Source organism: Symphalangus syndactylus, chromosome 20 (genome assembly GCF_028878055.3).
Source record: "Symphalangus syndactylus isolate Jambi chromosome 20, NHGRI_mSymSyn1-v2.1_pri, whole genome shotgun sequence".
NCBI classification, from domain to species: Eukaryota; Metazoa; Chordata; class Mammalia; order Primates; family Hylobatidae; genus Symphalangus; species Symphalangus syndactylus.
The window spans coordinates 42,891,207-42,904,112 of NC_072442.2; the positions used below are offsets into that span (position 1 = coordinate 42,891,207).

The window sequence follows — 12,906 nt, forward strand, 5'->3', positions numbered from 1 at the left end:
GGTGGAGAGAAGCCCTGTGGGCGCCTGTGTAGCTGAGGTCGGGGCGCCTTTCCCTGAATTATCACCACTGGCTGCCGGGGGCCCTGCAGCCACCACCGGGTGTCTGCGTGTTGTCCCCGCTGGGTGAACTGAAGGGAAAGTGATAAAGGAGCCAACTGTGGAAGGGGAGGCCTTGGTGAGGTGGGAGTATCTACCCCTCACCCCGCTTAGGTGGCTTATCTGACCCCAGGCAGGACGAGGCTGCTCTGGGGGGTAGGAGGGGGCCGGGGAGGGAGGCCTCCACTCTGACACCTTTCTGCCGTTGGACTATTGACCTCCTGCTCCTCCAGGCACCCCTTACCTCCGGGCTGGTGGCTAACATAAGGGGGTTGGTTGGGGGGACTAAGGCAACCACCTCCTCTCAAGACCCTTTCCGGCCCCTATCCCAGGCCCCACCTGTGTGTGAGGCCCCCTCAGAACTTATACAGGGGAAAAGGAAGCCTCCACCAGCCAAACAGAGCTGCCATGCTATCAGACGGTTCCTATATAACGTTTATTTCTGGAAGTTAAAGTAGATACAGCAATATACCAAAAAAAAAAAAAAAAAAAGACAAAAAACCTCACAATAATATAAATTTTTACACTATGAAGTACACATTGGAATTTGAATGCAGTGGCCAGGACAGCAGCTTATAAACCACCTTATAGGTAGGTAAGCAACCCACGGGATTCCTTCGGCTGGGCTGGGGACGGGGAAGGGGCAGTGGACAGGAAGCAGGCAGGGCCTGAGGACCCTGTTCTTTAAGGGGCCAGAACAAGGCTCAGCTCCTCTCAGAACTTTTGCTACAATCAGAGTTAAGACCAGATATACATGTTACCTAAGGCCATGAACTTGACAATATCTGCTCCAGAGAAGCCCGAATCCTCGCCGTAGGTCCCTATGATTTAAACCCAATGGTAAGCCCAAGTCTCACCTTTCTAAATATTCTCTCTGTTTATCAGTTAAGCTTATTATGTACTGAAGAGTATTGCTGGAGAAGCAAGAGCTCTGCATGACACATCAACTGTCTCCAGGCAGGAGGACTGGGGCGAACCTGTTCATCTTAGAGAAGGTCCTCTCCCCCTTAATTCAGAGACCAGCTAATTTGATCTAACAAACAGAATTCTACAGAAACTCTGATCAGCTGAGGCAAGGTGGTTTTCAGTCGCCAAATCCGGCCATGCCTCTGGGTCAGAGGCAGCCCACCCAGCATGTGCTAGGTGTTCCCATACACACAGGAGAGGCGAGCTAGCTGGCCAAGGCGGGCAGGTGGGGAGGCCCTCTAGCTGTTCTGCCTCACCTGTGGGGCCCCAGCAGGGAGGAGTCACCAGCCTTGGAGGCCAGGTATACACCCTCATACGAGGGCAGACTCAAGTTTATCAGTAAGCCTTTGCCCTGCATGAACTGAATGGAGACTCCATTACAAGTGCTGCTGGATATCACCAAGAAACTGGCTAAGAACCATATTCCCTGAGCTCAACCAGACACGTCGCTGGGGCCCCATAGTCTGCATCATGTCCAACCCGTAAGTCTCTCCCCCTCTTCTTCCGTGAGGTCCTGAGACCAGGATTCCTAAAACAAACAGGACGAGGGACCTTTAGACACGCGAGGAGACATGCCACTAGCAGAGTCAGGGGGACTGGGGTCGGGAGGGCGGGGCAGGAAGGAAGCCAGAATCAGAAGTATCCCAGCCCTGATAAGGCACCCACAGAAACAACCTAGCCTCTGAAACAGCAGATCAAGTCCAGGCAGAAAGGGAGTCAAGGTTGCAGGCACCCTCTGCCCAGCCTCACCCACTAAAAGGCCAACACATTACAAAGGAAAATAAGTCTATTTATAAAAAAAAGTCTAAAATGCTTAGATTCTCCTTAAACCTTCCTATTTCAACACCAAAGGCCAGGCTGCAGCTTCAGATGTCTTAAGGGTTTGACCTGAAGCCCGTTTCAGGGATTATATAAATTACCAGCCTGAAGGAAGCTGAATGCTTAAAGCACCAAGGAGGCTGTTAACTGAAGTTTCTTTTTTTGTTTTGTTTTGGTTTTTTGTTTGTTTGTTTTTGAGACAGAGAGTCTCACACTGTCACCTGGGCTGGAGTGCAGTGGTGCGATTTTGGCTCACTGCAACCTCCGCCTCTCGGGTTCAAGCGATTCTCCTGCCTCAGCCTCCCGAGTAGCTGGGACTACAGGCGCCCGCCACCACACCCGGCTAATTTTTTGTACTTTTAGTAGAGACGGGGTTTCACCGTGTTAGCCAGGCTGGTCTCGATCTCCTGACCTCGTGATCCACCTGCCTCGGCCTCCCAAAGTGCTGGGATTACAGGCGTGAGCCACCGCGCCTGGCTGCTGAAGTTTCTTAAACACAGAAAGGCTATGCTGATACAGTGTTTTTGGCCCTTTAATTGTTATTATTTCTTAATTTAAAAAGAAACCTAGGGCTTAGATAGTCCTATCTTCTATCTGGATGTCAGCAAGGTTAAAAAGTGCAATGCCAGGAGTATGTAGCTACAGGTGGCCTGTGGCATTTGCTTGCAGAAACAGGCAGAAGGATGCTGCAGGCACCAGGAGGCACTTGTCTAAGAACAACAACAACAATAACAAAAAGCTGCTGAGAAAGGAGGGCAGGGGAACAAAACAACACAAGACATTTCCTTTTTCTCCCTCTAGCCACCCCCCGCCACATCCCCTGATCATGGGTCTCAGAGAACACATCCTTATTTGCATTTAGATAAAAGCAGATCACCCACATTCACTCATTTCTCTATTTTTAAAAGTGCCCAGATTGCTCAAAGATACCAGAAGTAGGAGATTAAAAAAAAAATCTGGAACCACAAAGTTAGTAGTTTCAGATGATCTGGGGTTTGGCTGTGTGAGGGGTGGCGGAACGCAGGTAGGCGCCTCAGTCGTATCTTTCTGCAGCTTCCGTTCTCAGCTCCTCACATGGGGGAGGTAGCGCACTCCGAGGTCAACTCCATGTCAAAGGTGAGGGACTCTGGAGGGACAGACAGGGAAAACTAGTTCAGTTGTCCACCCTCTGCAACTGGCAGGCCACGCCCCCAGCCCTTCAGAGGACAAGGCCCAGGCTACCACTGCTATCCAATCTCCTGCCCCTTAAGGCCCAGGGATGGTCAGAAAAGCCAGATTTACTCTCCTCCCTAGAGGACCCTGCCTCTGGAAGGGTCCTTTCTCCTTCCCACCTTAACTGATTCCCAGATCTCCATGTTTACAGAAGATCTAAGGCTGTCCTTCGATCTTCTGCCCTTGATCTACTGTTTAATTCAGGAGCCCCAAGACACACGTGGCCACCAAGCATTTGAGATTTGGTTTGTCCAAACTGAGCTGTGCTGTGGCTGTCAAAAGCCCACTGGATTTTAAAGGCTTAGTATGAAAAAAAAGAATAAAAAAAGGTCTCAACTTTCTATTTTCTTTTAGTTTAGTTTTGTTTATTTGAGACGGAGTCTCACTCTGTCGCCCAGGCTGGAGTGCAGTGGCACGATCTCTGCTCACTGCAACCTCCACCTCCCAGGCTCAAGCGACCCTCCCACCTCAGCTTCCTGAGCAGCTGGGTTTACAGGCATGCACCACCATGCCCAGCTAATTTTTATATTTTAGAGATTTTGGTCAGGCTGGTCTCGAACTCCTGACCTCAAGTGATCCACCCACCTCGGCCTCCCAAAGTGCTGGGATTACAGGCATGAGCCACCCACCCAGCCTCAACTTTTTCTGAAATGTTAAATTGAGAGGATGTTGGATTTAGTGGGTTAAATAAAATATATTGTAAAAATTAACTTCGTCTATTTCCAGTGTGGCCGCTAGATTTATACTCACACATGTGGCATTCATACCATTTCTGTTGGAGAGCAAACCTCTAGAACCTCCTACCATTCCGAGTGACCAGCTCTCGGTGTGTACATGTGAGAGCATCACACAAAGAGGACCAACTTCCCTTATAGGGACAAAGTCTGTCAACCAAATACTCACCAAACTGCCCTCCTGCTGAGGGTTCAGCACCTTCACCATTATTTCCAAACTGCATCAATGAATCTAAAGTGCGGGGGGACATCGGCAGGTCAATGGTATTGCTGCAGGTCGTTCTGTAGGAAATGGGGGGCAGCAGGAGGGGAAACGGGGGGTTGACAAGACACAATGGAAAAAAAAAAAGAACAAAACACACACACACAAGCCATCAAACTCTGGTTTCCAACAGAAAAATAAAAGCTCAAGCTTTTGAAACACACAAGGTCACTTTGAGTACTAAACATAGCCCAGGGGCTTCCAACCCTTGGCAGATTAACTCTCACCCAGTGTCCTATTCCCAGGGATAACTGAGGGTATTAGAAATGAAGGCAAAATCGGGAAAGGAAGCCACTTACGGTGTCACACAGATAAACTTGGTCTTCAGGTATGGGGCAGCGCCTGGGAAGAAGAAAACCAGTTTTCTTACTGACTGTGACTTCGCTTTCAGTAAGCAGAGCCGGAGGAAGCCATCTGCCTCGGCAGGACTGATTTGAAACTCACTCCATCCTCATGCCAAGATTGTCTGGAAAGCTCCATCTGCCCCTCAGCGTTGTCCGCCCTCACCTATACTATTTGATCTCCTAGGCACTAGCAGCTTTGAACTTCAGTTCTTCGCACAAAGCTGTCCTGAGCTGCAGAGAGACTTTTCAGCATAACCTTTTCCCACCTGAGCCTAGACTAATGCCAACCTTGTGTCCCTTCTTTCCCTAGATTATGTAAAAGCTTAACAGCCTCCACGTGGTCTGAGGATTCTATTCCGGCCTGGTCATATCTCTTAGATAACTTCTCTGCATGCAGGAACCGAGCCTGTGTAGTCTTTGCATGGTGTCCAGCCTAAATACCAACATCACCGAGTCTTTAAAGAACATGGAGACTGCTAATGCTTGTGGTTCCAAAGCCAAAGGTTATATCTCTTATTCCTACCAGCACTAATCTGGCCTCTACCACATTTTAGGATGAGGGCATGAGTAACTTTCTAGCTGGATAAATACATCAATCAAAAAGCACCAAAGAGAATGTGACTTTGTACGGCAGTACAATTGCTTCAACTAGAAGACCGGAGACCTGGGTCCAGGTACATCTTCAATAGCTAAGGGACCTGGAGCAAGGCACGGTCTCTCTCTTCTGTTGCTATCGTTGTTGTTGTTGTCTTGAGACAGAGTCTCACTCTGTTGCCCAGGCTCAAGTGCAGTGGCACAATCTCGGCTCACCACAACCTCCTGCTCCCGGGTCAAAACGATTCTCCTGCCTTAGGCTCCCAAGCAGCTGGGACTACAGGCGGCACCACCATGCCTGGCTAATTTTTGTCTTTTTTTTTTCTTTTGAGATGGAGTCTTGCTCTCATGCCGAGGCTGGAGTGCAGTAGCGCCATCTTGGCTCTCTACAACCTCTGCCTCCAGGGTTCAAGTGATTCTCCTTCATCAGCCTCCTGAGTAGCTGGGATTACAGGCATCTGCCACCATGCCTAGCTAATTTTTTTTTTTTGTAATTTTAGTAGAGACGAGGTTTCACCATGTTGGCCAGGCTGGTCTTGAACTCCTGACCTCAGGTGATCCGTCTGCCTCACCCTCCCAAAGTGCTGGGATTACAAGTATGAGCTATCATGCCCAGCCTTGGCCACAATGCCCAGCCCATGTTCTCTTTTATGTATAAAATAAGAGGGAGGGGGAAGACAAGGTGCCAATTTTCTATGAGCTTTGTCGTTTATAATTCTTGTTCTACGGTTAGAAATGCGATGACGGGAATAAAATGAATTTTAGATGTTGAATGCTTACACCAAGAGGTCAAGGAACCTTGGGGATACTGGCATGAAATCTGGGGAATTCAGGTGAACAAACCATTGAGAAGGCATGGGGCAGAGTGGGGTGGGCTGAGAACAGCACGGTCATAAAACATGAGGCTTAGACAGAACCTGAGGGATCAGAGAGCATGATGACCATGTGAAAAAGGCACTGCAGAGTGGCTCTTGGCCCGCCATCTGAGTTTACTTTGGGCCAAGAAACTGATCAATTCAGTGCAGAATTCAAAGGAGCTACTGAGGCAGGGCTCCAGTGTCTTATAAATCCAACCGTTTTGGCCCAGCCCTTAAGGAGCTGACACCCTAGACAGAAAAGGATTTAATTATCCAGCAATCAAGATAGCTGAGGGCAGGCACAGTGGCTCATGCCTGTAATCTCTGCACTTTGGGAGGCTGAAGCAGGTGGATCACTTGAGGCCAGGAGTTCAAGACCAGCCTCACCAACATGGGGAAACCCTGTCTTTAATGAAAATACAAAAATAGCTGGGAATGGTGGCACGCCTGTAATCCCAGCTACTCAGGAGGCTGAGGCAGGAGAATCACTTGAACCTGGGAGGCAGAGGCTGCAGTGAGGTGAGATCGCACCACTGCACTCTAGCCTGGGCAACAGAGTGACAGACTGTCAAAACAAAACAGAAGCAAGGCCGGGCACTGTGGCTCACGCCTATAATCCCAGCACTTTGGGAGGCCCAGGCGGGAAGATCACTTGAGGTCAGGAGTTCGAGAACAGCCTGGCCAACAGGGTGAAACCCGGTCTCTACTAAAAATCCAAAAATTAGCCGGGCATAGTGGCACATGTCTGTAATCCCAGCTACACAGGAGGCTGAGGTATGAGAATCTCTTGAACCCGGCAGGCAGAGGTTTCAGTGAAGCAAGATCGCGCCGCTGCACTCCAACCTGGGCGATAGAGTGAGACTCAGTCTCAAAAAAAAAAAAAAAAAAAAAAAAAAATGTGTGGCTTTGTACAAGATTGTAAACGTACTTTATCTAATTTGTAACTAGCTCCGAACCTCTCCCTCAAGCCATAAGGAAATGCTATGTGGGCTTCCAGTAGAGAAGGAAGAGAGAAGAGTCTTGGGAGGATAATCTAACCCTTAGAGCCTCATACCATAATACTGTTGTGATGGAAATAGAGAGGAAATGGTCACATGCTCATCGTCCTGAAGGCACCAATTTTATAATAACACAGGGACACCCCCATACCCTTCATTACATGGAGTCCCTTAGGGCACACTCCTCTCAGCAAGGCAAGGCAAATTACTCAAGTAATTAGTTCCTTTATCCTGATGAGTGCCTGGCCCCTGAGGAAACGCTGACATCGCTGGGCAGGAAAAGACCTGGCCTCCCAGCCCACAGGAAGGGTGATGGTAATGGAGGATGCAGCCTCAGACTGGGAGGTGGGACCTTGAAAGCAAAATGAGTCAAAAGGACCAGCCGTGGGACCCCAACGTCCTCTGCAGAAGGAACAAAGAGCCGTGTGGCAGGGGCTGATAAACAGATCTCCCAACTGAAGCACACGTGCAAAGAGAGATAGGTGGCAGACAGGAAGTGAGTAACTCTTACAGCGGGAACAAGACTCAGGACCCCAACAAAGGAGAAAGGCAACAGTCAGTTAGCTCCAGCTCCCTCTTCCAAGCTCCATTCTGCCCCATCCCAAGAAATCCCTCAAAAGGAATTCCTAGGAAAAAGTGGGAGGGAAGTTGGTAGGTTTCTGTGTGTGTGCTATTTGGACAAAAACAGTTTTTCAACAGCAACTGGGGCAAGGCGCCAACCCTAAAGGATCACATTAAAGAGCACATCATTAGGCCAGGCACAGTGGTTCACGCCTGTAATCCCAGCACTTTGGGAGGCTGAAGTGGGCGGATCACCCGAGGTCAGGAGTTCGAGGCCAGCTTGGCCAACATGGCGAAACCCTTTCTCTACAAAAAATACAAAAATCAGCTGGGATGGTGGCGCAAGCCTATAATCCCAGCTACTTGGGAGGCTGAGGCAGGAGAATTGCTTGAACCGGGAGGTGGAGGTTGCAGTGAGCCGAGATGGCGCCACTGCACTCCAGCTTGGGTGATAGAGCAAGACTCAGTCTCAAAAAAAAAAAAAAAAAAAAAAAAAAGCCCATCATTGGCTTTATGATTACAGAAAGTTAAATAAAACAAAGAATGGCAAATCAGAGACTCCCCATCAAGGCCTGCACAGAGAACCCAGAGAGTCAGAACAGCAAGTGCTGAATGGGAACAGACAGGGCCGCCCCCTCCCCACTGAGGACAGCTCCAGAGATTACAGTTTTGTTTCGTTTTTTTCTTTCTTTTCTTTGTGTGTGTGTGTGTGTGTGTGTGTGTGTAGTGGGGTCTTGCTATGTTGCCAGGCTGGTCTTGAGCTCCTGGCCTCAAGTGATCCTCCTGCTTCAGCCTCCCAAAGTGCTAGGACTGCAGGTGTGAATCCCCATGCCCAGCTGAGATTACAGTATTTTTAATTTCTCTTTTTTTTGTGTGTGTGAGACAAGGTCTTGCTCTGTCACCCAGGCTGGAGTGCAGTGGTACAATCGTGGCTCACTGCAGCCTCAACCTCCTGGGCTCAAGCAATCCTCCCACCTCAGCCTCCCAAGTAGCTAGGATGACAGGCACAAACCACCACACCTGGCTAATTTAAAAAAAATTTTTTTTGTATAAACAGGGTCTCACTATGTTGTCTAGGCTGGTCTCAAACTCCCAGGCTCAAGTGATCCTCCCGCCTGGGCCTCCCAAAGTGCTAGGACTACAGGCATGAGCCACTGCGCCCAGCTAAAATAATTTATACATAACATATAAGTACATATCCTCTTACACATTAAAATATACCTTATTTTCAATAGTTGCACATTCTAAATACCAATCCCTTGCCCCTCCACCCAGTCACTGTCTTCCCCTTCAAACATGATGCTCCCAGCTCTTCTGCTCTGGTGTAAACCATACTCCCATGCAGCTAATACTAATTTCCACCAGAAACCCTTTCTTCAGACCATCTAGCACGCTGACATGGTTCAGTTACAGGCAAAAAGCCATATGCTGGGCTGAAATCTGGGCCTCAAACCTAGCATCTAGTAAGAAGCACTGTGCCAGCAGGGCATCCTGTTAACTGCCCTCACTTTCCCTTCTTGTGTTTTAGGCATGTTTTGGGGGACGTATGTGTATTAATCCCCTCTTTATTTTTATTTTTTGACACAGTGTCTCACTCTATCAGCCAGGCTGGAGTGCGGTGGTACGATCACCACTCACTACAGCCTTGAACTCCTTGGCTCAGGTGATCCTCCCACCTCAGCCTCCCAAGTAGCTACGACTACAAATGCGTGCCACCACATCGGGTAATTTTTTTGTATTTTTTGTAGAGATGAGGTTTCACCATATTGCCCAGGCTGTATCCCCTCTTTAGACTCATGCACTCTCTGTGGAGCAGGAACTGCACTACTCTAAGTGATTCTGATTCTCCTCACAGATCCCATTGGTCACCCCAACAAAAGCACTCACTACAATTCTTTCCCATAAGGAGAAATAATGATCCCCCAGGTTATTCAGGCATTTGCCTATCTATCCTCCAAGGATCCCAAAATTTCCAACTTTTCCCAAAAATTAAATGCCAGGAACATGGAAAATCAACAACTACCTGGGTCAGCTTCAGGATGCTCCTGGCTCTCTGGCCGACAATACTTTCCGAATGCCTCCTCCTTGGGAATGTCAGGGTAGAGATAGACCAGCGGAGACACCAGGATATTGGTAGCATCCATGATCTTATAGCCCATGATGATTTCAGCAAATGACATGTTGTTCAGCTGCTGCTTGGTGTATGGTTCCACGGACTGGATCTGGGTCTTACCTGTCACAGGACATGGGAAGGAAAGATCATGGAACCTACAGCTAGGTCATCTCAGAGAAAACTGCCCATTTTTTCTTTCCTCGAAGGGGAAAAGACTTAAGCCACCCTAGTGTTGAGACCCTGAACACCCTGTTCAGTGGCCTGGCACTGTGGAAATATTCAGGCTGGCTTCTAATTAAGAAGAGGCTACCAGTTGGGTCATAGAAAATAAACTTGAATATAACTACTTGCGTAAGATTTACTAACAGGGTTAAGTAGAAAAAGAGATGAAGAATACAATTTAAGTTGCAAAATCCTCAACAAATAGTCACTGGAGCAAGCAAAACAAAGGCAAACCAATCCTTCTGCTGGAAGGATTTAGAAGTCACCCAAATGTGTTTTGCGAGTCTGCGTGAGACAGGGAATCGAGGCCATCTCCACCCACCAGGGGGCAGTAGGTGCTTGGAACTAGAAGCCGTGATGAGGCCTCAGCAGCCGCCAGGAGGTGGGGTAGGTCGGAGCCTCGCTTACCACTGATGTCCTTCTCCACCCAAGTGAAAGTGACGCCGCCTTCTTTGCTGCTTTCACTGAATCTTAGCAGGAAGGTGCCTGGAGGCTTAGTGCTCAAGATGGCCCGCTCCCGCTCCTTACTGATAAAGCCCATGATGTACCTGGAGCCAAGGAGGAGGAACAATGTTGTTATTGCTAACAGGGCATCCATCCCCTGCCACTGGCTTGCTGAGAGCAGGGGACTTGGTTACATCTGTGCACACTCTGTCTAACCTACCCTTCGTTCCAAAGGGCCAGGATGTACTTTTTCACAAGGTCAATGATATTGTCCAGCCAGACCCAGAAGGAGAAGCCTTTGCCAGCCATGTTTTCCTGGAGAAAAGAGTAATGGGAAAGTCAAGTCTACTGCCATCCCAGCCTTTCCCTTCCTAGGGGTGCAGTGCATCACCCAAATCCTCAGGCCCGTCTACCCTCAGGCAGGTCCAACTGGCCACTGGACCAAGAGTTCAGGGCCTTCAAGCCAGAGCCCTCAACGGCAGCCGTGCAGGTGAGCATTCCCATTCCCAAAAGAATTTAACAAGATTGCTTACTTTGCAAAATTTAGCCCATGTGATCTGACACCCTGAATAATTCACACCAGGGCCTGAAGGAAAAGAAAAAGAGTCAAGTAGTACATTTTCAGCTTGGGATCAAGAGGTTATTTCTTAAAACAGAACACACACACATTCGTCCCACAATGGGCCACAAAATAATTGGCTTTCACATCTTTGAAGGTGGCCACTGTTGGGTGTGTGTGCGCATGAGGACAAACACTACCCCATCATTTGACTCACTTTTGTTGCCGGGTAGCCCAGCAAGGATGGAGGGTGACGTAACAAGTTCCCCTGCTCTTCCCAATCTCAGGTGGCGGGCTGGGAACCAACAGCAGCACTCACTAACAAGCTGACATCGGGTGTCAGACAAGTGTATTTGGTGGCAACAGCTTTATTAGGACAAAGCTACTTCTAGCCCAGGTAGCACATAAAATATTCCACTAATTCTTTTTAAAAAACTAGCCTAGGCTGGGCACAGTGGCTTACGCGTGTAATCCCAGCACTTTGGGAGGCCGAGGTGGGCGGATCACGAGGTGAAGAGACGGAGACCAACCTGGCCAACATGGTAAAACCCTGTCTCTACTAAAAATACAAAAATTAGCTGGGCGTGGTGGTGGGCACCTGTAGTCTCAGCTACTCTAGAGGCCGAGGCAGGAGAATTGCTTGAACCCAGGAGGCGGAGGTTTCAGTAAGCCGAAATCACACTACTGCACTCCAGCCTGGGCAACAGAGCAAGACTCATCTCAAAAAAAAAATAAAAATAAAAATAAATAAATAAATAAATAAATAAATAAATAAAACAAAAAAAACAACTAGCCTATAGTTTATTTTAAAAAAATGGACAGGGAATGTCAAGCCTTTAGCGCCACCTTCCAACACACACTTAAAAGATCTTCTGGCCGGGCGCAGTGGCTCATGCTTGTAATCCCAGCACTTTGGGAGGCCGAGGCGGGTGGATCACGAGGTCACGAGATCAAGACCAGCCTGACCAACATGGTGAAACCCCCGTCTCTACTAAAAATAGAAAAATTAGCTGGGCGTGGTGGCACGAGCCTGTAATCCCAGCTACTCGGGAGGCTGAGGCAGGAGAATTGCTTGAACCTGGGAATCAGAGGTTGCAGTGAGCCAAGATCACGCCACTGCACTCCAGCCTGGTGACAGAGCGAGACTCCATCTCAAAAAAAAAAAAAAGATCTTCTAAGGTTAGATAGAGTGGGTGAATGAGACAGCAACCAGGAGAAAAGAAATCTACCTCCCACCTCAAAAATGATCACCTCGACTGAAAACTGCAAACTGTCTGTGCACCCGAACTCCCCAACTTGATGAAGCCCCTGTTTCCTGGCCTTGCTCAGCGCCTTGCTCAGGAAAGAAACATGGCCTAATGCTCAGTAGACATGGCCCAAATGAACAGCCCTATGGGCCGGATCCCTTTTCTGGGCGGGCGGGAGGGAGAAGGGGTGAAATGCGGACCCAAGAGTTTCTCTGCCAGTGTAGTCAGCTGCTCGATGCTCAGTCCTCGCTTGGTGGTGGAGGAGAATTGCCAGCTCAGGACCTCGGCCACCTGATCCCAGGTTCCAATTGGGGGCTTGGTAAAAAAGTTTACGTTCTATTGGAAAGAACACATTTGCTTGTTTAGATGAGGGATGGTACTCATTGTCTATACTGGGTACCCCTAAGTCGCAAGAGATCCCGGGGCACCAACTAAAAGGAGGGGGCACTAACCTTGGGATTGTTGGTCAGCATGTTGTACCACAGGATGGACGCCCAGGCATTTGGCATCTGACAGATGTTGGAGATCACCACAACTGGCAAGGAGTGGGTCTGCGGAGGAAGTGGGGACTGAGCTGGGGAGGCAGAGGGGCTCTCACAGCCTCCGAAACCTCTTCACCTGCATCTCATGGGGCTCAGAATGAAAGGACATGCCATAAACCACGCCCGCTGCCAACTCTAGGCGAGGAGTGTGAGTCAGCTCAGTCGGCCCTCAGAGTGGAAAGAATGCCCAGCGTGACCACACAACTCGGGCTGCTGTCGGAACACATCGGTCCCTTGTAAAACCTGACTTTGCTCAGAGCTTGACTCACAGTCCACAGATTCCCCATTTTTAAGACCTTGGAGGCATTCTCCAAGACTTGAAGCTGTATCTTCACA

The 12,906-nt window shown here is 48.9% G+C and overlaps 1 protein-coding gene across 8 annotated transcripts in view; it reads right to left on the minus strand.

Annotated features, from left to right (window-relative positions):
* Nucleotides 1-513: 513 nt before the first annotated feature.
* The window catches only part of STAT3 (signal transducer and activator of transcription 3), a 79,062-nt gene continuing 66,669 nt past the window's right edge, over nt 514-12,906 (minus strand). For 4 of the 8 annotated variants that reach the window (XM_055255955.2, XM_055255958.1, XM_055255959.2 and 1 more), the window contains 9 exons: nt 12,481-12,579; nt 12,229-12,364; nt 10,756-10,808; nt 10,443-10,537; nt 10,187-10,326; nt 9,464-9,676; nt 4,389-4,431; nt 3,997-4,109; nt 514-3,007 (listed from right to left, as the gene is read on the minus strand). In XM_055255955.2, coding sequence (XP_055111930.2) covers nt 2,952-3,007; nt 3,997-4,109; nt 4,389-4,431; nt 9,464-9,676; nt 10,187-10,326; nt 10,443-10,537; nt 10,756-10,808; nt 12,229-12,364; nt 12,481-12,579 — 948 coding nt within the window. In that variant the 3' untranslated portion in view covers nt 514-2,951. The remainder of the gene's footprint in view (nt 3,008-3,996; nt 4,110-4,388; nt 4,432-9,463; nt 9,677-10,186; nt 10,327-10,442; nt 10,538-10,755; nt 10,809-12,228; nt 12,365-12,480; nt 12,580-12,906) is intronic. The other 4 variants (XM_055255956.2, XM_055255960.2, XM_055255962.2 and 1 more) reach the window with 3 other exon arrangements.